Source organism: Sinohyriopsis cumingii, chromosome 7 (assembly GCF_028554795.1).
Source record: "Sinohyriopsis cumingii isolate HCF-2022 chromosome 7, ASM2855479v2, whole genome shotgun sequence".
In the NCBI taxonomy this organism is placed as follows: Eukaryota; Metazoa; Mollusca; class Bivalvia; order Unionida; family Unionidae; genus Sinohyriopsis; species Sinohyriopsis cumingii.
Genome location: NC_142967.1, coordinates 39,085,092 through 39,111,838, shown reverse-complemented (window position 1 = coordinate 39,111,838; position 26,747 = coordinate 39,085,092). Strand labels below are relative to the sequence as shown.

The 26,747-nt window shown below is 34.3% G+C and overlaps 1 protein-coding gene and 1 long non-coding RNA gene across 7 annotated transcripts in view; one reads left to right on the top strand and one right to left on the bottom strand.

The window, feature by feature from the left end:
- LOC149795056 (uncharacterized) overlaps positions 1–26,747 on the top strand; it is a 131,157-nt gene that overhangs the window by 41,838 nt on the left and 62,572 nt on the right. The gene's annotated exons all lie outside the window — the stretch shown is intronic.
- The window catches only part of LOC149795057 (uncharacterized), a 58,496-nt gene that overhangs the window by 5,651 nt on the left and 26,098 nt on the right, over positions 1–26,747 (bottom strand). For 5 of the 6 annotated variants that reach the window (XM_089964746.1, XM_089964747.1, XM_089964749.1 and 2 more), the window contains 5 exons: positions 23,746–23,817; positions 13,373–13,402; positions 7,458–7,666; positions 6,045–6,299; positions 2,160–2,227 (listed from right to left, as the gene is read on the bottom strand). In XM_089964746.1, the coding sequence (XP_089820872.1) occupies positions 2,160–2,227; positions 6,045–6,299; positions 7,458–7,666; positions 13,373–13,402; positions 23,746–23,817 (634 nt within the window). The remainder of the gene's footprint in view (positions 1–2,159; positions 2,228–6,044; positions 6,300–7,457; positions 7,667–13,372; positions 13,403–23,745; positions 23,818–26,747) is intronic. The other variant, XM_089964751.1, reaches the window with a different exon arrangement.

Here is a 26,747-nt window from a genome sequence, read left to right as displayed (position 1 = left end):
TAAAAATAAAGGTGATCTATTTGTTGTGGTTCTCTGTTCTTTTTTCCACACCTAGCCGAGGGTAACTTCAAAATAAGCAGAGCTTGCCGACTTGAAACAATCGACTATTCAAAGATTGCTTTGATGTCGGAGATTTCAAGGTGTCTAGGTGATAATTGTTAATAGTAAAACTTGTGGGATTTCTTTGACAGGTATGAGGTGTGTTCGGAAATAAAAGGCAGCCATCTGGATTTCATAAAAAGAGCAAACGATATACCAAATATTTAGCACCCACAATCAATATTTATCATCTACAAAGAGGTTTATTGCCAGTAAAACAATAACTATGTTTAAACCTTGGTACAGTGTGACCCCGCTATAGCACACTTTGTTATAATGCGAATTCGTATATAACACGGTCACAGCATGGCTCCCAAAATTTTATATACATGTATTTTTCTCACACACAAAAAAAACATCCTTTCTGAAAAGTATGAAAAAAACCCATAAAAAGTTTATCATTTTGGGGAAGAGATCATGCATGAATAATACAAGGTGATCATGGAGTGGCTCCTGAAATTTTTATATGTATTTTTCTTGTACACAAAAAAATAGTTTTTTCTTCTTAGAAGTACGAAAAATAAAGTGTAAAATGTTTATTATAAGATCGCATAGGGCTTCGCCAATGTCGCAAACTGCGATTTTATTTTCCTTATTGGCAGCAAAATATACCATCTGGCGATATTTTTATTTTATTGCCGACATTGTTGGCTGTTTAAACTTGTATATACAACCATTGGTTTTTGGGGTGGAGAAATTCAGAGGCCCCATGAAAGAAAGCCACAAACCTGATATAAAAATGCACTGAAATGTATCTATTATTACATAAACAATTTCTTTGTCCATATTGTAGAAAAAATTATATCAGAGCAACATCTGAAAACTTACAAGGCATTTAAATATTATATTTCCCAAAAAAAAAATGGTGAGAAAAAAAGGTGTCTAAAAACACACTGTGTCCAAAAACATACGTTAAATATGGTATCTTTTGAGACAATTTAAGTGAGTACCGTCCATACTTACTTATAAGTTGACTCCAACAGCAAACTGCAGAGACCCCGATCTGATGTTGTAAAATGTGTGGGCAGATTGGTCTATGTAGTTTTGTAGTTTATAAGGAATAATCAGTAGAACAAACAACACAGACACTGATCTGCCAGTGCACTATGTGATGGCAGATCTGGGTCCATGTTGTTTTCTGTTTGACTACTTAAACATGAGCACATGAAGTAAATATAAAATTGTATTGTTATTCTGTATGTAATATATACTATGATAACAAAAAGAACTAACAGTTTCCTTTGGATCTGTCATAAATGAATTCTCTGTACTTAATTATAATATTTATTTGTGCTGTCAATGGATTCATTGTGTGTGTGTGATTTGGATTTTTAAGAAAGCTTTAACAATTTTTCAGTCATATCGGCAGTTTATCGTGATGTCTAGCACTGGGGCATCAAGCCGCAGAGATATACATGATGTCTCACTAAGTCACATTATCCTGACACCAGGCCAACCAGTCCTAGCAATAACATCTTAACGCTGAACACCTAGTGAGGCAGCTGTAAGTACCATTTTTATAAATCTTTGGTATGTCTTGGCTGAGGTTTGAACCCATGACCTCCTGCATTCAAGATGGATACTCTAACCACTAGGCCACTGGAGTGATTGTCAATGGATTAAAACAATCAATTAAGATAAACATCTGATTACAGAAACTGCATAAATTAGAAAGGTCACAGAATTTTAAAAATTATTTTGCATTTTGAAGGTAGTTAAATTCATAACTATTGAATCACTGGAATTTATTTCCATGTAAAATAACTATTTAAACTCTTCTGAGGCTTCAATGCCATATTATTGGTACAAAGAATTAGGACAGAAGTGTATTGTAGTTGTAAAAGTAACTATACTGAATTTCAGCAAATCAACAAAAATGTATCTTTTATATTTAAAAATATGCAGATTTTTTTTATATATATTTGCTTTATAATTTTTTTAATGAGGAAATGTAGACTAATATTTAGAGAATATTAAAACAATTCATAACTTTGTATCTTTGTGATACCTTAAGAGTGGAAAGGTTCTCAAATTATTTGCAACATACTGAGAAAGAAAACTTGCCTGCCTGAGAATTTCTTCTGCCATTAATGTAAGTTCCATTTCTGTCATGACATACTCTGTCTGCCTAAAACAGAATCACTCTCTGAAGATGTAGGTTCACAATTATCTTAAAATATGCTATGTTTTGTGTATCATACAAAACAAATGAGAACAGTCTGGGTACTCCCATATCTACCATTTCATAATGCATTAAAAACAGATCAGGGTCTAAGTTTTGCATTGTAATTGCAATTTACAACAAAACTGCTGGCACATAATGCACCATCAAATCTGGTTCACAATGTTATAATATACAGGTCAATACACTAATACACCAAGAATTCTGGGTCTACAATGTTATACAAATCTGGATTTACAGTGTTATAATATCCAAGGTCAATACAGTCTGGATTTATAGTGTTATAATATACAAGGTCAATACAATCTGGGTTTACAGTGTTATAATATACAAGGTCAATACAATCTGGGTTTACAGTGTTATAATATACAAATTCAGTGCAATCTGGATTACAGTGTTATAATATACAAGGTCAATACAATCTGGGTTTTCAGTGTTACAATATACAAGGTCAATACAATCTGGGTTTACAGTGTTATAATATACAAGGTCAATACAATCTGGGTTTACAGTGTTATAATATACAAATTCAGTGCAATCTGGATTACAGTGTTATAATATGCAAGGTCAATACAATCTGGGTTTACAGTGTTACAATATACAAGGTCAATACAATCTGGGTTTACAGTGTTACAATATACAAGGTCAATACAATCTGGGTTTACAGTGTTATAATATACAAATTCAGTGCAATCTGGATTACAGTGTTATAATATACAAGGTCAATACAATCTGGGTTTTCAGTGTTACAATATGCAAGGTCAATACAATCTGGGTTTACAGTGTTATAATATGCAAGGTCAATACAATCTGGGTTTACAGTGTTATACAAATTCAGTGCAATCTGGATTACAGTGTTATAATATACAAGGTCAATACAATCTGGGTTTTCAGTGTTACAATATACAAGGTCAATACAATCTGGGTTTACAGTGTTATAATATACAAGGTCAATACAATCTGGGTTTACAGTGTTATAATATACAAATTCAGTGCAATCTGGATTACAGTGTTATAATATGCAAGGTCAATACAATCTGGGTTTACAGTGTTACAATATACAAGGTCAATACAATCTGGATTTACAGTGTTACAATATACAAGGTCAATACAATCTGGGTTTACAGTGTTATAATATACAAATTCAGTGCAATCTGGATTACAGTGTTATAATATACAAGGTCAATACAATCTGGGTTTACAGTGTTATAATATACAAATTCAGTGCAATCTGGATTACAGTGTTATAATATGCAAGGTCAATACAATCTGGGTTTACAGTGTTATAATATACAAATTCAGTGCAATCTGGATTACAGTGTTATAATATGCAAGGTCAATACAATCTGGGTTTACAGTGTTACAATATACAAGGTCAATACAATCTGGGTTTACAGTGTTATAATATACAAATTCAGTGCAATCTGGATTACAGTGTTATAATATACAAGGTCAATACAATCTGGGTTTACAGTGTTATAATATACAAGGTCAATACAATCTGGGTTTACAGTGTTATAATATACAAGGTCAATACAATCTGGGTTTACAGTGTTATAATATACAAATTCTGTGCAATCTGGATTACCGTGTTATAATACACAATTAAATATATTAATTCTATTTAGTATTAACTATAACTTATCACATAATTTATATGTAAAAATAGCTTTTGTATTTTATAATCTTTGTAACTCTTCATATGCTATGTAATTATACAGTTAAATAAATAAGCTGTAGCTAATAATCTGCATAACTCCATCCAGGTTGTAATACACAGGTAAATGCACTATCATATGCAGGTAAATTCACTTTTTATCATCATTAACTTGCCACACAGGCAGACCTAATATAATCATCAAGGTTTAACCAATTAAAAACATAATGAATAGTGGAATTAAATGTAATAAAGTATCATATTCAATCTTTTATTTTATCAAATTTAAAAAGAAAAAACTACATGTAGACAAAAATGAAGCATGCAGTTTCTCAGACTTTACAATTTTCTTTTTCTGACCCTGTAAAATAGAGTTTTACACTGAAACACTGTTTTTCTTGTCTCAGGAAACATTTAAGGAAAGATATAATTTTTCTACCTTTACCATAATTATTAGTATCACAAATGTTAATCCATAATATTTAAATACTCCACAGAATTTATGATATTCACAGTTCAAGTTCCCGGCTTGAGGTAGGCATGAAATGTTGTTGGTCTTTCTCACATTTTTGCTAAACTACTGTGAGTTGTGTCAATAACTAAGTTCTCGTAATGTAGCCAACTAGCACTCATCACATAATAATGGCAAGTTTTTAAATCTCGATACAAGATCTAAAACTTCAAAATAATAAGCATATAAACATAATCTTTGTTGACTGGCTTATCTGTAAGAATTAAGTTATTACCAATCTACCTTTAAAATGGCCTGTTCTTAATAATGTGAAGACTTCAGATTAGCACTTTTGTTGGCCCTAATGTGTGTTAGCATAAGTGTCAGGTATTATTTTTACTTTGCAAGCCATTGGGACATTTCCAGGTCACTGACTCACTGTTATTTGCCAACCACAAAAAGATCTGCCTCAGCATGTGACATAATCAAGGTCTATATCTGGACCAAAAATATAAACATTTCAAAGAATTTAGCAACTAAAATACATTTTTTAAAGTCTGAAGTGAGTTTCAGTTTTATTAAGTTTTTAATTTAGTTGTAAAACTGAAACATAATACCAAAATCCTGTTCCAGTTTTCAGAGGAGATGGGGTTCAGTTTACTTGTGGAAAAAAATTAGTTTTGCAGTCCAACCAATTGAATTGAATTAGTACTTACTTTTTATGCTAACCAAAATTTCAATATAAACTGAGCTTATCCTGGAATTTAAACCTAAGTTTATTTTAATCTATGGGAAATCGAAATTAATCTAAGAATAAATTTAATCAAATATTCACCTTTAAATTAGATATTATGTGGTGGCATAAATGTTTAAAAACTAACCTTCACATCCTGGCAAAATAATATTCATCAGTTGGTAACTCTTAGTTACTTGGGGTGATAAAAAAAAATCCATTTAACTTTCTTTCCAGTCTTAGCAAAAGTCACATTACCTCATTCAGATCAGTTATCTCCCTTGTTGCTGTGTGAAATTAGGTTATAGGTATTAACCTGTTAATGCTTTTTTCCATTTCATCTGAATATTTCTTTATTAATTACTAAATGAGGCTAACCTACCACTCTGGTCCTTCAGTATTCACTCAACATGTGTGTACTATGTGATTCCTAAAATGGTTGTCTGTTTTAGAAGGCTTTACTCACAAGTAAAACATGAACACACAGAACCTATGCAGTCCATGGTAAACATAAACAATATGGAGAAGTAATACTATTTTAAGAGAAATCAAGCAAACAATTCTAAAGTAATAATTTCAATAAAAATAAACATAATCTTAACATCTTTTGTTATTTATGATAGAAACATTAATATTGATCTACAGTACAAGAAATGCCGTTTCTGAGATAGTGTTGAAAAATACTGGCGTTATAATGCAACAAGAACTCAACCCCCAATACATAATACTAAAACTAATTTAGACAAGCAACATTAGGTTCTCATTTAAGTTGGAGTGTCTTTATGCAAATAATTAACATTCACTTTTGATAATGTAAGATGACATAAACAGACTATTACAAATGCAAACAAGATATATGACAAAGTCGGGCATATCTCATTTAATTCTAGGATTGTTAACAACTTAAGATAAAAATACCTACCTGATTTTAACATCAAATGAAGCAGAACTATATGATCTTGATTTGAGAGTTGATTCTGGAGATCTAGCAAGCATCCACTTGGGTAGGTCACGTGGGATGTCACCCTCACTGTGACACATAGTTGAAGATATGGAAGTAGTAGTCTGAAGGTCATTACCACTGGAAGGCGTCAAAAGTGGACAAGTTTCTCTTGCGTCTATAACACTTTCAAGGTCATTAACCCTTCTTGCCTTTTCAGCGTACTGTTTCTGATACCTTGAAAGAAAACTAGACAATGTTTAAAATTATCAAAAATAAACAGTTTGGTCTTGTTCATCCAAATTCAGGACATCATCTATTAATTTAATATCATCAGATTTATAACGGAAGTATCATGGAAACTGTATCACTGTGATGCTGAACTGACTTTATTTGTGAAAATTTAAGATGCTTAAATATGATGACAATATGTAAAGTGTTAAGAGTCTATGCTCTGTGCTCTTACAATGAGTAACAGAAAAGAGTGAAAGGCAACAAATTTTTGCAAAATTTAACAAATAATTTATTTCCCTTGAATACAAAGTGAAAAGGAGAAAAAAGAACTTACAGTATTGTGAATTAAATCCCAAAATAATACAAGAATTATAGACACAAATCCTAGTAAAGTAAAGCCCTGAATAAAATTCAGCAAAAGACAAGAAAATATCCCAAAACTGAAGTCAATAACATGTTTGTGGTAGCTACTGAAGTGGTGATGTGTCAAAAGTCTTTTGTTGAATCACAAAAATATAATTCCAGGTCTGAATGTTACAATAAATTTCAGTGAACGTCTCTATCCAAGAATTTTATCGGAGCATTTTTATATTTCCAGAGAAAATTATCATGTGAGTTCAATAATTTGAACAAAAAAAGATTTCATCCTGAAAATCCTGGTCACAACATATAAACAACTTAAAAGTGCTGGATGTAAAAGAATGAATGACCAAGTCCTCACAATTACAAGATTATAGAGCTCTCTACCTGACCTCAGGTCACAATTAGCATTTGTTTAAAAAAACATTACCTAATAGGAAATAACCTCCTAGAATGATCCTGATGTTTACAACATCCAAACCATAACCTGTGAAATTCACATAGGAAAGTCCAACACCCTGACCATAATAAACATATTTACTTCTTCTATTAATAATAATTATGATATTAAGCTAATAAACACAGAGAATAATTTAGCTATGTATTAGTTTTTTATATAAAGTGAAATAAAAAAAATTTTAAAACATCAATCAGGTCAAGCAGAAATGAACTCAATTTTGGACAAGGTCAAGTCCAGCATACAATGTTACATTACAATAGCATGTAATGAAATGAAACTAATTTTTTTAAAGCTAACAAATAAACAAAATAAAAATAAATATAATTAACATAAGGTACTACCTCTCAACAATATCCCACTCTCTGGCAAACATATATTCTCTTCTTCCACATCCTAAATAACATGATGTAAAACTGTTCTGATACTTGTCCCTGGTCCTGTAAAGGGGGATAACTGGATCAGCATCTGACCACCTGGAATCTAACTTAGCCTGAAAATCCTTCAGTATGGCTGGCATTGATACTTTAGCAGATGCATTGTGAGACAGAACCTAAAATATACATATAGCAAGAAGGTCATTCATTTGTCATCTTAAATAATAATTACATATCCCTATACTTACTTTATTGTAACCATAATTTGTTATATCTATATCAAGATATGTAAAATTATCTTTCATCAAGTAAAATCTCTCTCTCTCTCTCTCTCTCTCTCTCTCTCTCTCTCTCTATATATATATATATATATATATATATATATATATATATATATATATGTTCATTGTTTATTTTCTTATCATGTTTTGCATTTATATCATCATATTGGATACCCTAGTTCAGGTAGGTACATTATATTATACATAAAAAAGTAGTACTTTTTATGGCAACACCAACACTAAACAAAAGACCTAAGAGCAAGAAAACAGTATCTATGTCATTGTATAATAAAAAAAACCTTTTGTAAGATATAAATCAATATATGTACATGCATAGCAGTTTCTGAAGAAATGAATGTTTCATTACTGATTACATGTCCTTCTGTAATGGAACACTACTGTAATGGAAGGATACATTCTTCCAGGGATATAACTAGTGGGAGGGCTTTGGAGTGAGTGCCCTTTTTACATTTGGGTAAGTATTATAAAAGAAACATGTCTTATCTTAAAATGTTTCTTCTTCAAGTACATTACCTTATCATAATAACCCCCGAGTTTGTCCTGGCTCTGGTTGTCTAATGTACAATGGTCAGCTTTGAGTCTTATATGAAAATTGGGCAAATGACAAAACAGACTAATGAAAAGAGGTCATAATGGGGATATTCTTACTCTCACATATCCACTAGAAGTAAAGTAATATAATAATTATAATGCTGCTGAGGGATCAGGCAAGGAAGCCAGCTGAAGGATCTGAGAAAGTAGCCTGCTGAGGGATCTGGGAAAGTAACCCACATAAGAATCGGGGAGAATAGACAGTGGTTGGATCTGGCAAAGTAGTCTGCTGAGGAATCTGGCAAGGTGGCCTGCTGAACTGCTGATAACTGCCATCCCAAGTCAAACTGAGCCTTTTGAGAAAAGTCCAACTGCTTTTATAATGTCAGAGGAAAGTTTCACTTCAGTGCCAGACTGGTAGCAAGCATGAGTAAATCTTGAGTAAATTATTCAAAGCCTGAAAAAATAACCCATTGAATCCTGAACTAAGTATTAGAATGGAAATACTGTACTTATGTCTCAGGTACTACTTCAGTGCTCTGATGGAGTCCTGAAGACTTCCTTCCAAAAAAGACTCTCCTGAAGATAAAGCTTTCAAAATGGATGGGAACCTGTTCTTTAAAATGAATCCTGAGGCCATCATGAGAAAATGTGAGCCATTTTGGCAGAAGTGCAAGAAGTTTGGGTCCAACATTAAGGCAGGAATTTCATTGATTCTGCTTGCCATGGCTTGATTTACTAGGATCCATGTCATATAACAAAGGTGAGTTGAGGCTTTGGACAGTGGCTTGAATGGTGACTTGTTTAACCATGTCAAAACCTACAGTAGCTTCCATTTTGCATAAAAGGTCAGGCCATTGGGTGAGATAAATCAAAATTACCTTCAAGGTCAGTGAGGTCTATATGGCTTACATTTTCCCATTATGATGATGGAACTGACTGTGATCTGAACTAATTTCTGCTCAAAAGAATAAAGGAGGTTGTTAGCATTTTTTGGTAGACAGGCTTTTACAGGAGTGATTTTCCTCTACTCATAGCACAGACGAAGAAGAGGAGTCTCCATTTTCCTTTATCAATTATATAAATGGTGGGTGTTCTTGCTCAATTGATTTTGTCCACTGCCACCAACTGTTCTTGAAAATTTTTCTTTCTTAGGACTTCACTGATATGAGCTAAGCATTTTAGCATTAATGATGCAATTTCCCAAGTGCTGGTAATCTGAAATAGCATACAGTAATACTGTACCCTTAATATTTATGAAACTGGAAATTACTATAGATTAATTCAACATAGCATCAAAATTTTTATCTTATTTGTAACTCGATAAATTTTTAGGTCAGCATTATTATATGTAGGTAAAAGTACATAATATAATTAAAATACTTCGTGTGAAACAAATTAGGTACTTTTAGTTACATTTAATGATCCTGAAATGAAAGGTTACTGAGTTACATAAAGGATAAAATTTGAGATACTGTGTTGGATGAAGTGAAAAAGACGAAGCCACATTATTGATCTGGCCTCGTATTGTACTCAGCATCGACTTATATAAGGATGAAGGATGTAAAATGGGCCAAATTTACTGATTCAGCTTATACTCCACATCAACGTATAGGCCAGCAAATACAGTAGCAGGCATCAGATTTGGCAGACTTGAATGTGAATTTACTGACAATGGCATCAGATGAAGAAATCCAAAAAAAAGAGGCCAAGATCTGGAGATTTGTCTTCTATTGCCTTGGAGATAAATGAAAACAGTTGAGATAGTGGATGCTGCTACAACTGAAAAGCACATGATGGAGATATTCATGAACATAGTCTGCTTGTGATGGGAAGAAACCAATATCACTTCTTAGAAGCATGGTAAGTGGCAGGTGCTTAAACCAGTCAAGTTTTTATCAAAATATGTAAATAAATATGCAAATATGCTTTTCATTGAAAAGCTCATGAAATTTTTAAATACTTAGTTCATATGGCATTACCAAAACTAATTTTTTTTAAAAATCAATACAAATGGCAGCAAATAAAACCCCGTATCAAATCATTTATATGCATCAGAACATTTGACTGTAAAGTAATCCATTCTTGTTGATATTAACCCAAAAACTAACTCTGTCCAAAAACTGTTTGTGAAATATATCTTGTGAGAATCCACAACAAAACTAAACCATGACCACTTACTTCATTACTATTTTTCTGGTTATCAGTCTCTTCTAAGACTAAACCTGTACTGATGTCACTTTTTGCCGATTATGCCGATACCTCGCATAGACGATTATTAAATTTGCCGACACCAATTATGATACCGATTATTTCATTAACAATGACTGGTTCAGAAACATAAACCTATTAGTGTAATGCAAACAGGTATTTGGCAATGTGAGTTATTACAAGGTTATTTATGCAGCAAGTGAATTTGATCTTCTACAAAGAAACAAACAGAAACCGGATAAGAAGTACATTACTATTTATAGCAAAAAACACAAACATAAAACTTTAAAAACTTTAAAACTAACACTGATAAAACTTATTGTTTGCCAATTCAAGATATAAATGAATGAAAATGTATTAAGCTAGTCTTTTAACTTACATTCAGTGATGCAGGCCGCCATTACTAGATTTCAATCAATGACTAAAACATGTTAATAACGATAGCCAAATAATAATTAAAATTAATAATACGCATGCTTTAAGACTAAAGTTAGACATCACTGTACGCTGGCTGCAGCTAATACTAAAAGCATAGTTGAGGTAGGTTGTATTTAAATAACAGTAACATTTCTCCATTCCGGCCAAGTAACGATCCACGACGATCCGAAAAAAATCTGGCTTGCACCACTAAACATCTGCTCGCTAGGAACGCTTGAAGCTGATGCAGACAAACAGCATCTTGCTAATTTGGTCAAGTAGGGGAACTGAAACCTGTGAGCATTCCACCAGCTGTATATGTTTCTTCTTATGGCAACAGAGGGCTGGCCAGATACAATTCAAGCAATGCGTCAACAGCGTCATCCATGTGGATTGTTTCATTGACGGTATGGACAGGTTTGTCACAGGTCACATAAAACAAATTCCAGAGAAGCAATGTTGATGGTCCAGTGGCATTTGTCTTAGTTTCAGTTGTTCTTTTTTTGGTCAGGGGTTCCTCCTGCTTGTCAGCTGATGCAACTATGATGCATTCTGCTCTAAGCCATTCTTTGGATCTGGTCATAAGTAATTCTTCATTGAATAGGTGATGTTTGAATTGTGGATCCAAGCTGGTGGCCAAGACAAGCTTCTTGTTGCAAAGCATGTGTTCAGTAACATCAACATATCATGGCACATTGTCTGAGTTCCTTGACTCGCTTCATGCTCTCAAGCCAGCAACATTAGGAGCATTTTCAGCCTAGGAGGTATGACGGATACAGATGTTTGGCTATCACTTACTTCCTTGGTAATGTCCGTGAATGGGCCTAACGTGTTCACAATATTATTAATCAAGACCCACTGTTGGGCTGTTAGGCTAGGCAGGTCATAGAGAGTAGCGTAAGCCTCAAAGACTTGTTTTTGTTCATGTAACAAAACCAACATATTGTATGTAGAATTTCAGTGTGTCTGGACATCCTGGGCAAAGCCAAACTTTTCCTGCTGCTCTTGGAGCTGCTGTTGTGCCAGGGTGGAGTGCCAGAGCTTGATGACTATTGATTGCAAGATTGCCAAAACATCTTTGACAGCTCATTGCGACAGAATGCTATTACTGACAAGAAGCAGCGTGTGTGCAATACAGCTGATGCTGTCAATTTCAGCCAGATGCATTGCTTTAACCATGTTTGCACCTCCGTCATGCAGAAGAACATGGATGGAGTTTTGGGAATGTTGTATTCCTTGCATAATGTGTCTAGTTTGCTCACCAAATATTCTCCTATGTGTGATTCATCAAGAGGCATTGCTGACAAAATCACCAGTTTCTGCTGAAAGTCTTTGCCATAAGACTCAATAAGGCTATGCTGATGGACTGGTCTAGCCATGCATCAGAGGTCAAAATAAGGTCAGATTGGGCAGAAACTAAATTATGCACCTTGCTTTTTATCACTTTATGCATGTCAGGTATCAAAGATGTGGAAAAGTACTTCCGACTTGGAATTTCATAGCCCAGTTCTGCCTTGGCCATCAGACGTCGAAATCCAATGTCTTCAAAAATGGAAAATGGTTGCATATCTACTGCCATGAACTCGGCAGTAGCTTTGTGCCAACTAATAGCTCTTGGGTCGACAGATGCGAATGGCTGCTTCCGGTCCAGCATGGCATCAATAGTCCGAGTACAAGGAGTTGCTGCAGCTGCTGAGGTTAACTGCGCTGTGTCCTTTTCATTTTTATCTGCCAGAAACAGGCCATATTCGATGATGTGCTTGCAATGCAAGTGTTGGACAAGATTTGATTTTTAGAATCCTTTCCACCTCTGGAAATGCATGCTTTGCAAAGTGTGCAATTTGCTTTGGACTCGTCGACTGCATTTACTTTGAAGAATTCCAGACTAAACTTGAGTGTTTCGAGTTCAACATTATGCCTAGGCTTGGTAGTATATTTAATAGTGTACAATTGCTAGTCAATATTAATAATCCAATCGATTCACACTCTTGAAACAGTGGTTTAAATCAAGTAAGTTACTACTAAGTTATCCACATGGCGATGTTACCCTGGATACCCCAGCTGCTGAGCTACTTCAGTGCGCATTTTGAAGCATGGTTGTCAAACTCAACCAAAATCTTTTTGATACAAACTTTAGCAGCAAGCTTGATGAAAATAAAAAATGAAGCCGTTAGAACATCCACAAGCAATTGGTGATGAATAATGGATTACACAAGACAAGAACAAATTGATACCATACGTTCATTTGGACTTTGGCCTGGTTAACTAATAAGAACAATTACTTTGAATAGTTATTAAATATTTAGGAGTACATATCATGCATATAGGTCTATGGGAGAATGACAAAGAACACATCCCAGTGGATAAATAGAAAACCCAACAAAGATAACAGCAATTGCTATTACTTCATACTAGACTTACCAATGATGGATTCTGCACAACTCTGGAAGCCTGAGGAGAAGAAAGAAAGAAAGAATATTATATAATGCAAAATAAATGTAGACAATGTGACCAACTATCCTGCATGTAACAAAGAATTTTTTTTTTTTCTTCAAATAAATGTCAGCTGACAAATAGAAGCAATATCTGGAATTTGAGTAAGCATTATTGCTTGGATACAATTTTGCTATCACTGCAACAATTTCAAGGAACATAGCAAATGAAATAAAATATCTGGTCAGAATGAATCTTTCTTTCCCAACTCTAATGTACACTTCAGTAAAGAATAACAATTCTACAAATTTATAAGTGGATTTGTAATAAATTTATTATTTGTAGAGATGTAGGATTATTTCAGAAAGGCAAGTACCATTTATACATGCCTACAAGTCAAGTCATACTGCAAACTGCACAGACCCAGATCGGCCATTGCATAATGAGCCAGCAGACCTGTAACTATGCAGCTGGCTAATGAGTAATCAGTAAAACAACAGCACAAATCCTGACATGTTGGTGCAATATGTGAAGATAGATCAGAGGTCATGTTGTCTGCAGTTCAACTGACTTATAAGTATATACAGTATTAACAGGAAATTAACTGGGCCATTAGTCTCTCTCAACCATTGGGGGCCACGAGTGGCCAAGTGGTCTAAAGTGCTCTCTGTTACGGATCACTGCCATCTCACCTCTGTCTGCATGGGTTCGAGTCTCCGATTCGGCCAATGTTGGTATGTGAGAAAGCTTGTCAGTAGCTTCTCAAGGGGCAGTGGTTCTTTCCGGTGATTTCCCAGGTTCTTCCTCCACCATTAATACTGGCCGCCATGTATAGCCTATCGTGTGCTGAAAAATGGCATTAAACCCTACAACAACAACAACAACTCTCAAGCATTGTGTGATGCCATGTTGACAATAAAAAGAGAAGGATTTTCCAGCTATGCACTTATTCATCAATAACTTTAAAAATGATGAGAAATGTGTCAGAGAACAAGGATGCTCTCATATATGAACTGAAGATGAAAACAACCCTCAAAGAATTTATGCAGGTATTTATAAATTGTACAAGAACATTTACAATGGAAATAAGAAAGAACAACATGCACAAGTTAGCCTGAGGTCAATAATACTTGTTTAATTTAAGAATAATTCAACAGAAATCATTGGACTAGTTGTGTACAGAAGAATTATCATACACTGTATGTACATTCAACACCAGAAAGGGTCAAAGGTGTGGAAAAACTCTTTGGAAATAAATACATTCACACACTCATGTCATGCGAATAATGTCTGCCAGGTACCAACATAATCAATAGAATTAAGCCACAGTAGCTCGGTTGATAATGTGTCAGACTTGTAATCCAAGGGTCATGGGTTTAATACCTGTAATACCTGCCCTTGCCAGCCTCTGGCAACTGCCTTGGTGTACCCATGAGAAAGGCTTTTAGCTCACACTTCTTTGGCATGATAAAGCCAGCAATGTGTTAAAAGTGTCATTAAGCTAATCAACCATTCAAAATGTGCCATTAAAACTAATCAACCAATCAACAGTCAATGAAAGGATAAAAGAGCTGCAATCCCAGATAATTTATGTACTAGAGTTTGGATGTTTACTAAATGTCTCAAACCTCAGATGCACATTTACTACATATGACTTTACTCCACAGGTAATTGTGGTGCCAAATCTTTACAATTTACAAAATTTGTTCTTGATAATAAATGAAAAGTGATATGTCCAATCTCATTCTTACATTTCTAACTTTAATTTCTAATAAGAGACTGTCTGTTCTCATTTGATAAATCAATGTGTCATCTATATATACAATGATATATCTAATGACCCTGAGGTTTCTCTCTCTTCAATTTATCTACACAGCATCACCTTATACATGGTGGAGATTCATGGTAAAGATTAAGATGAACATTTTAGGAAGATAAAACAAATTAAGAACTAGAAGCTGGCATATGCCCACCTAAAAAGGAATGGATAACTTAATATTCATACTTGTATATCTGCATTGTTTACCATCCTAAAAAAAACAGAATAAAAGCATGGTCTCTTTGTAGGTTCATCATTGTTGTATTTCATTCAAATCACAAAACATCTAGCCACTTTTTTATACATGTACATATGACAATAAAGTGTCTGTCTTGTGGATGTTTCAGAGTGTAGTGTGAATTTGGCTATTTCCTGTCTTAAGTTGAATCAAGTCATTTTATTTGATTCCAGGCCTCTTTTACTTTTCAATGTGTATTTATACAAATGGCACTACAGTGTGACCCCGTTATAACATGGTAGTTGGGAGCCATAGAACCCGACCATGTTATATACTGAACCGTGTTATAAGCAATCATGTCAGTTAGCTGAAGAAAATGTACCCACCAAAAAAAATGTGGGTGTGCGTGGGTAATAAATGTGGGCTGTAAAATACGTGCTTCGTCAGCAGTTACCATCTTAAATTGATGCATATTAAATGAGAAATACACCTGTAGTGAAAACAGAGAAGACATAATATAATAGTTTATTTAGAGAACCATGAATTGGTACATATATGTGAATCCTGTTTATATATACAGGTCTAATGTATAGCATGAATAGAGTATCAACACTATGTACTCACCCACACTGAATCCACAATACAAGTGATTCCATCGAAAATATGCACACACAGCTTTAAAATATTTAATAATTTTGTAACAGGTCATATTGGTCTGAATTCAGTGGAAAAACATAGCACAATCACGTAATGAATGATGAAGCACATTTACTTTTCAGTACGTTCCAAGTCAGTAAAAGTTAGTGTAATAACCTGCATTTAGGGAGTGATGTATGCATGCGTATATACGGTAAACACTATTCATACAAGCCGTCCAATTCGGTCTGGATTTTTAAACAAAATTATAAATCAGTGCATTAGCAGTGAATTGCTCAAATGAGTTGACATTACTATTTTCTAGGATCCTGTGTTTTGTTTTCTTGTCGATTAATAGTTAGCTGGTATAGTCTATGTGTTTTTGTGATAGCGAAAATAGGGAGTATCATGCCGGCGGCTGGCATCCTTGATAATTCAATTAATGCCTATTTCTAGTTAACCGCTTAAGACTGTACAGTACATACTCAATGTGTTTATAGTCCCTGATGTTTCATTTGTATACATCATCGCATTTAAGTTTGTTTTTCCTCTTCTTTATTTCTTTGGTACATATAACTGTTGACTACCCTTTCATGCGGTCTACCTTAGTAATATTGTAAGAGTGCATAACACGGTTTCCGAACCATTGCTACGAGCGACAGACTAACACAGTATGTGCCGCGAAATACAAAACTGATTTTTTTTCTTCTTTTTCTATTTTTACTTATGACAATTCAATCGCAATGTAGCAATGTGTAAAATATCCAGCTGGTAATTTCCATAAATAATCACTGTGAAAATTAACTAAATATACACATGCAATACTAGCGCATGCTGGCTTGAATATTCCAACAAGGGATTGTGGGTTTTGTGGGCGTTGTGGGTTTTGTGGGTGTTGTGGGTTTTGTGGGTATTGTGGGTTTTGTGGGCATTGTGGGTTTTGTGGGTATTGTGGGCATTGTGGGTATTGTGGGCGTTGTGGGTTTTGTCAGGAGTATATAAGGCTTTGTGGACTGCTTGAGAGAAGTCAGTCAGCTAGCAGCCATCAAACTAGGTACATCACAGTTATTGTGAGTTTCATTTTTATTTTTTATTTTTTTGTTTTGTTTTGTTTAGTTTATTAGAGAATTATGTAACTTTAGGCAATATTTTGGACAGTAAATATTTTTATAAAGTTTATTTAAGTACAAATCAATTTTATTTATTTTTTTATTATTTTCAATTCCTTTCTCTCTTCCAAATTATAAACATTCTAGTCATTTCTAATTTATTTTACAAGCAAAATAGATATTGTTTAATTAATTGTTATTTGAAATTCAGTTATATGGTCAAGTGAGTGTTGTCCTCACAGACCAATACTTTTATTCATTTCTTTATTTATTTTCTTTATTTAATTAGTTTTATGAAGCTAAAGACATACAGAAAAGTTTCGCTACATTACAAATATATAATTCCTTTTTCTTAAATTATAGGTCCAACAAAGTTCTTAGGGAAATAAAATGTCTAAGTCATTGTGAGTGTTTTCCTCACCGACTTGACATTTTAAATTCAATTCAACAATGCTTGATTATTCTAGCAATCTATAAAATATAAGTTATGTGTATATTTTATAATTTACTAGTTGTCTACGTCATTGTGAGTGCTTTCCTCACCGACTTGACATTCTAAATTCAATTCAACAATAATTGATTATGCTAGCAATCTAAACAATGTAAGTTAGGTTTCTATTTTATAATATATTAGTTGTCTAAGTCATTGTGAGTGTTTTCCTCACTGACTTGACAGCCAATTTACTTCCAGCTATACCAATTCAATACAAATAAGTATTATGCTATAGTTGAAGTGTACAGTCAAGCAAGTGTTTTCCTTGCAGATTTTTACATTTCACAATTACAATCAAGTCATAGTTTCTCTTCTGTATATTAAAACGTTATTGAAACTAAATCCACATATGGCAACTCTAATATAATTTTCACTCATCAGAAGAAATAATATAATGAATTAATAGTATAGTGCTAATGTGTACCCTGACCTTGCCTGAAATTATCATATACCATACTGTACCTCCAAACAATGATAGTATTTAGGCTTAGTACAAAAACAACAAGACTGTCATGGTTATGAACTGACTTTATTCGCTGTTTCTTAATAAATGAATCATCTTGTGTTATGGTTGAAAAGAAATCAAGAGTTCGAGTTTACTCCATTCTCCCCCTCCTTAGTCAGCTGATAAGAAGCATACTCATCCCTGGTGTGATACTCCAAGATAGTATTATCAGGACCTAGCTTGGCCGTTACATTAGTTTGAGTTTTAAGCTGCCGTTAGTAGAATTCATAAGCATAAACTTTTTCCCAACAAAAAGGAAACTTTCACAGCACAGTTAACGTGTTCCAGTCACGTTGGAAAATGTAAAAAATCCATCAGAATCCATCACTTTTATTTAAGTTTGGTACTGACTTCCTTTGAAGAAAAGTTCTTTGCTGTTATTGAATGATTGTAGTCGGCTTTCTTTGATGAAGGGTACATGCACTATTGAAGTCACCGCTAAAGGACAGCTTTGGAGAACCAAACAAATGCCCATTTCTTATTGTGGCAGCAACATCAAATAATTGTATTGCATGAATGAGACTGGTATTTTTTCCATTTGCTAAGCATGTTTTCATAACAGTCGGTGCTTCAAAAGTAATATGTTTCCTTGGAAATTTCAGCAAACTATATTATCTGGGTACATTTGTAAAAAGGAATTAGCCATGCCTATTGAATACACCAATAAGTAAGATGTATTTTTTTATACATTTGTGGTAGCAGCGTGATGCTGCCTTCCACGCATGCGTCTGAAAAATAACAAAGGGTAACGGACGATAGAGACGCAGGTGTTCTGATGACAGGAATTATTACAGAAAATGTGAGTGTTCTGAAGGATTTAATCCAGAGTGAAAAGAAGAGGAATTTTACTTACCATCCACATACAAATGTCAGTCTTTGTCAATATATTAATTACTAGCGAGCGGCCGAAAATCAGATGAAAGATAGATTACGAGACAATGCCTTGTCCGGTTGATCTCCTTTAACAGAAATGTCAACAACAAAAAAGTGGATATTTCACAACATACAGAACTCATGCTAGATGTCAAGATAAGTGGATTATGATATAACAATGCCCTGTTTAGATGGTTTGTCAATATAGACAAAGAATTTGTTTATGTAACAATAGATAAATTTCAGTGCATTTTATATCCAGTTTGCGGCTTCCTTTCATGGGGCCTCTGAATTTCTGCACTCCAAACCAATGGTTGTATATAAAGTTTAAACAGCCAACAATGTCGTCAATAAATAAAAAAAACCACATGGTATGTTTTGCAGCCAATAAGGGAAAACAATCCAAGTTTGCGACATTGGCAAAGACCTACGCGATCCCTGAATAATCTTTCTTGCGTTTTTTCTTCTTCTTACTTTTAAGAAGAAAAAAAACTTTTTCGGGTACAAGAAAAATACATATACAATTTCAGGAGCCAAGCCATGATCGTCTTGTATTATTCATACTCGATCTCTTCCCCAAAATGACAACAAACTTTTTGCGGTTTTTTCGTACTTTTTAAGAATATTTTTTTGTGCACGAGAAAAATACATGTAACTATGTGAAATTTCGGGAGCCATGCTACAACCATGTTATATCTGAATTCACTTTAAAACAAAGCGCGCTATAGCGGGGTCACACTGTACTTGCTATGAAGAATTGTCTCCCCCATATAAGCAGGGTACATTTATAAGTGTGATATATCACTGAAACATGGCTTTTCAATTTAAAAAAAGTTTTAAAAAATCTTCAGCTCTCAGTAACTTTACAATAGTCAACAAACCTAACAAAGTGAGCTGATGTAAGGTATCTTGCTCAAAGGTACTCATTTGATCTAAGTCATGAACTTGTGGCCCACTGGCTACAAGTCAGGTGCTACACCTGTTGTTTACCTTAGGTAGGTTGCCACAATTTATGTCAACAGGTATTGCTGGCCAAAAGTCTGACATGGATAAGGCCCGAAACCAACAAATGACAAATAAATAAAAGGTGTGACTTGAATCTATATTATTTTCATTTCCTAATTATAGACATTAGGTTCATGGTACCAAATCTAATCTGTACAATTTATGAAGAAATAAAACTTACCATAAAGACTTATGTTTTTAATTTTCACTTCTGGCAGGAATAAAACTCAATCTGTCTAAATATATTGTTAAATTTATTCAACTTTCACAGCTGACATTACTTCTCATTATTAGAGGTCAGTACAAATTGTAATTTAAGTGTATAAAAATATTGACTGAGGCCTGCCACACCTTGTTGTTGGGTCAAAGAGAAGAAAACTGTTAGATGCTGGAAAATTTTCCATCTTTAATAAGGTACATATCGTAAATTTATCCCACCTAGTCCATTGTACTTAGGTAGTCCTAGTCCATTGTACTGAGGTAGTCCTAGTCCATTGTACTGAGGTAGTCCAACTTTGTAAAATGAATGCTTACTGTGCATCTTGAAATGAGGTGATCACTCCATTATGATGTCAGTGACATTACCTAAGTGTATGATAGAGCTATGAACTCTTGGAAATAAGGTGATCACTCCATTATGAAATCAGTGAAATTACCTAAGTGTATGATAGAGCTATGAACTCTAGGAGAGGTGATCACTCCATTATGATGTCAGTGACATTACCTAAGTGTATGATAGAGCTATGAACTCTAGGAGAGGTGATCACTCCATTATGATGTCAGTGACATTACCTAAGTGTATGATAGAGCTATAAACTCTAGGAAATAAGGTGATCACTCCATTATGATGTCAGTGACATTACCTAAGTGTATGATAGAGCTATGAACTCTAGGAAATATGGTGATCACTCCATTATGATGTCAGTGACATTACGTAAGTGTATGATAGAGCTATGAACGCTAGGAAATAAGGTGATCACTCCATTATGATGTCAGTGACATTACCTAAGTGTATGATAGAGCTATGAACTCTAGGAAATAAGGTGATCACTCCATTATGATGTCAGTGACATTACCTTAGTGTATGATAGAGCTATGAACTCTAGGAAATAAGGTGGTCACTCCATTATGATGTCAGTGACATTAACTAAGTGTATGACAGAGCTATGAACTCTAGGAGAGATTGGAAATAAAATGACAAGGCTGTGACTTCTGTCTCTTTACTTAAATAATGAAAATAAAGAGTTTTATATAACTTTATAACTGGAATAAAAGTCTTGTGAAAGACAACGATAAAGTCAATGAAAAGAATAATACTATAAGTGACATGATCCTCTGCAAACTAGGCATGCGGACTTTATGTTGCAGAAAATGATCTAATCTCACTAGCTTGTGCTGAAGAAAAAAATTCACTTAATACCACAAAATTTTCTCCATGCATTTGATAACCCATCAATGATCTACAACCTGTGCAAATTTGATGAATATGTCAATATCCATTCAGCTATTATTTTATGGGAGATTAGTGTTGGGTACATTTTTCCATAATTTTCTAATATAATGATCCTTACTTCGGGATAGACATGAGGAGTGCAATAAAATATACATCATCCTGTTAATGTTTTAGTCATTTTGGATTGCTTGGATCCTTGTGTCTCTAAAAATATATTTTTAAAAGGTTAAATATTCCAACATTACAAAAGCAATCACCCTTAAAAAAAATCAACAACTCTGACTGATTGATTGAAACCTGTCACATGACACTGTTCTGATTTTTTTAAAATACATTTAAATTATGGGGACTATTATGGGACTCAAACTTTTTTTCCAGTGTACTTCAGGTCAAGATTTCTGAATTTTTTTAATTATCTCCATAATAATAACAACAATGCCCACCCCTACCTCACCTGTGCACTTCAGATAAAAATTTGCAACCCAAAACAAAATCTCTAATTAGAAGTTCAAACAGTCACCTCCGTAGCCAAACAAAGCATGTGGGAGGCTTTATGAGTAATTCTACCTACCTAAATTAATGCATTTTTGCTTGGAGAATGTGTTTCAATTTAGATGAAATTCAAAGTTGAAATTCAAAGTAATGGTCATAAGATGTGTCTCAGTATTAATGGACTAAATCATTTTTTTTTAAAATATAAAATTGTGTACAGAGTGAGCACAATGAATGTTAAACATTGCTCAATCAAATATCACTGTAACCCTCATCAGCATTTTGTGCTGTGATTCTTTTTAGGCTATACAATCTTAGCTAGCAAAGACTGATTGATACACTTTGTTCCACATCAAAGATAAAGTGAATTGACAACCTTTGATTAGTGAAGTTGGGGCCTTATATTCAGGTGCCATGATAAGATGCAAATAGAGAGGAAACTATGCTAATGAATCCAATTATTTTATGACAGAAAGGGGAAAATTGGAATTATAACTTATCAAATAATCATTGTTTAGTATTTATCAAGGTGTAAATTTTACCCCTTTAAAAAAATTAAAAAATACAAATAGAAATACCTTCAGCATCAGCAAATCTATACCAAGTGTTTATAGAATTCAAAAAAGGCCTCCGATAGGGTATGGCATGTGGCCTTATGGGCAGCTATGAGGAAGTACAACAACAGCTCAAACCTGGTGCAGGTTGTTAAGCACCACTATGACAAAGTCAACAGTGCTGTTCTCATCAATGGCAGCAAAGGAGATTGGTTTTGAACAACAGTTGGAGTCAGACAGGGATGTATACTGTCACCTACACTTTTCAACATTTTTCTGGAAAGGATCATGGAGGATGCCTTGCATGACAAAAGGACACTGTCAGCATCGGAGGAAGAGCAATCACCAACCTTTGCTTTGCAGTTGATATTGATAGCTTAGCAGGAGATGAAAAAAAGCTGGCTGACTTGGTTGAGCACCTCAACACAACCTCCACAGCATACAGTATGGAGATTAGAACAACAACAAAAAAACTGATGACAAACAACACCAATGGCATCAGTGCAGAAATAAGGGTCAGTGGACAGAAGCTGGAAAGAGTCTCAAGCTTCAAGTTTGGGATCAATTACCAACGATGAGGGTTCCAAACCAGAACTATTTTGCAGGATTGCCCAGACAACAGCAGCAATAACAAGGTTGAGACCAATATGGAAAAATACCAACATTGCTCTTGGCTCCAAAATAAGGCTGATGCACTTGACTGTCATAACCATCTTTCTGTATGCTTGTGTAACATGGATGCTCACATCAGATCTACAAAGGATACAAACTTTGAAATAAGAAGCTACCACAAGACCTTGGGCATCTCATACATTGACCATGTAACCAACAAAGAGATCCATAACAAGATCCAACTTGCCAATGGACCCTATAAAGATCTCTTGACCACCGTAAAAAAGCATTTCAAGTTCAGTGATTATTAATCTTACAGTAAAAAATGACAAAGAGGTGAAGGACTTGGTACTTCCCATACAGTTTCATCTAGTTCAGTGATAAATATAATCCTGTACCAAAAATACTTTGTTGGGGGGGGGGGGGCTGTCACACACTGCATACGTAAAATACATTATATCATTTACTTCCCCAATTTTCTGACCTTTATTTCTAATAATTTGGAAATTACACAGATTGAGAATTTTACATAGAAATAAGAACAATTTATCAGAAAACCAAATAATTCCACCTACTGGAATGGGTTTCTGACCCATATATTGATGTAAAGATATATTAAAGGTGGAACTGACCTTAATACTCTGAAGACCAGCTCCCTCAGCCATGTGCTGGTGACTTGTGGTATGGTACAGGTAAATTGAGCTCTGGAAAATGGGACAGGAATATAAGATAGGTAATACAATATCTAAACCAGTCGCTGAATGAAGGCAACCTAAAACTTTAATAATTAGAAGCCAAAAGTGTGGTTACCAGCACAGGTAAAACTGGTAAAATACATTGTGCTGTAATTTTTCATATCCTTTTTATTACACAGCAATTAACATTTTGCTGATAATTTTAAGTGTAACATTTATTTTCTAAACTTCAGCACTTTCTGAAGCAAATGTAAACAACATACTCTAATAAGCCATTGCAGAATGCACTGGAAAATCAACATCTATGTTGTTTGTTCTGCTGATTATTCCTAACAAACTCCAGTGATGGCAAAAGTTACTGATTGAAAACTAAAAGTTGAAGTTTCAACTCATTCAAACAGGGTCCATTACTATGTCAAAAGAGGGTGAAAACTGAACTTGACCTAGCTCTCCTTTATGTAAAACCAGATACTAAATTTCAATTCAGTTAGTGAAGTTCTTCAACTGTTCATGGGCAGAAACAAAATCGAAAGACCAAGTTCTTTCCAGACATAATTTTGGTCTTCCATAAAAAAAAAACTGAAAAAATTTTAAGGGGGTTTTGGGGGTCCTCCCCCAACAGGTTACTGAGGGGCAGTGCTCCTAATCCAGGGGCCAAAAACGCATTTTACACTCATAAAAAACTGCTCCTGGTGCAACTTATGATCATAAAATCAACCAAAAAATCATTTGAAAAACTAATAAACTTACCAAACCTTGACTTCAATAATTTCACAATATTTATAGTCGCAAGAATTTGTTCTCCAATACTATTGATGCTGAAGCTTTTCATGTCCGTGTCAGTGTTCACATCGTAATTAAGTCACAATAATTTCTGAATTTTTGCAGCAAATATATTATACTTCTCTCTTTTCAAAACAAATTTGTAAAATAAACACCCAAGTACATCAATTATATACAAATAATCCCATACATTCAGTTGTCCTTTTCCCCAATGGACACACCTGTTGATATGACAGACAAGCTCTTTTGGCAGTTTTGGCAAAGATTTCTTTAGCCTTCCTTTTTGTCACCACTGACTTTTTGGCTCAATGTGTGATTGTTTCTTTTCCTTCTCAATGAGAGCCTTTTTCCTTTCAAGCTGGTGCTTGTATTGGCAACATGCAGTGTGCATATTCTGACAGAGGGATACATCTGTTCTCTCATGCAAGAAATCTTTCTTCTTATAGTAATTAAATGTACTTTTTCCAGATGCCTTCTGAGCTTCAGTTTTTCCCTGTGCAGCTTCTTTTGTAGGTATTGATCCAAACTCTTCCAATTGTGATTACCTTAGAGCAGAGGTCACAAAATGCCAGTCCTCTAGCATTCAGTTTTCTTATAAACTGACCAACTAAATTTCTGTCAACTTTTCACTCCAGCCATTACCATTTATATACGTTTTTTAAAGCTTTATCTAAACTTTTCGTTTCATGTCCCTCTCAACAACTTGGGATGCCATGTTTTGCAAGCATGCTTCTTCTTTCCATTGCCATCAATTTCCATTACACAAAGATTCGTTGGATGAATTTAAACATTTGACCAATCAGAATACTCTTTACAAGAGTCATTTGGAGACTAATATATGGAATAAATAATTTACATGGGTCGCTGCAGAATGGGAGTGGACAGACCGTTTTTTAAAAACCAGATCAGAGATGATATAAAAAAACGGACTATATCAAGAAACATCTGATTCATGTCAGGAGAAAAGTGGAATTCTGCTTTAAAATGGAGAAAAAACATGTCTGAAGCAAACATGGGACATTAACTCCATAAATTTTGTCTGGAAAGGTTGAAAATTGATCTTGGCCATAGGCTTATGATGTAAAGTCTTGTACTAATTTCACTTCAATCCAATAAGTCCTTCAAAAGTTACTGAATGGAAAGCAAATTTGCAATGGGACTGGACAGGATGAGATGGGACACAAAAGGGCATGATGGGACAGAACAGGATATGACAAGACAGGACAGATGGATGTGGGGAATACTACAAGCCCCCTAATTATAACATGGAGGCATAACAAAAACTTATTATTTTATGGCCTGGCTGAGGGGAACATGAGTCCCTCAAAGGGACTGATGATCTACTGTCCAAAAATAATTTCCAAGGAATTAACATGAGATCATATTTTTCTTGTTAACTTCTGAAACCCTCTCATATTTTTGAGTGATACAAATTTCAAATTAGCTACCGTGACAGCCAAACTGGATGTACGATCACCATCATTTTCATTCAGAACAAACCAGACACCACGAAAAGACTTTCAGTGAAAACTACATGCCAATATTAAAATCCATTCGGAGAATTAGTGACAAAATTTTCAGTGTTCATTGTGGCAGCCATACTGTATGTCAGCAGGGCACCGATTTCATTTAGACCAACTAAATATTGTAAGAAGACATTTGGTAAATAACTTCTGTTGATATGACCATCAATTCCAGAGAAGCAATAATAACAGTATTAATTTTTCAAGATGGTTGCCATGGTGACATTACTGAATATCAGACTGGCATCATTTTATTACTGTGGTCATATTGGATGTTAGATTGGCTTCATTATTGTTCAGACCAAGCAGACACCAAAAATCGTCTTCTGGTGAATACCCCATGTCAATATGGCTCTCCATTCAGCAGAAGTTGCAACCAAAAGATTTTGAAAACAGCTGCCAAAGTCAGTGAATTTGAGGTCAGTTCAGCACCATTTTCATTCGGGACCAACTAGATAACATATAATTAGTCTTCTGCTGAAAATCTGAAGTCGATATGATTTCCATTTTGGAATAACAATAACAATATTTTCAAGATGGTTGTCATGGTGACCATATTGAATATCAGATAGGCATCATTTTCATTTAGTACTAACCAGGCATCGTAAGTAATATTTTTGGTGAAAACCCAGT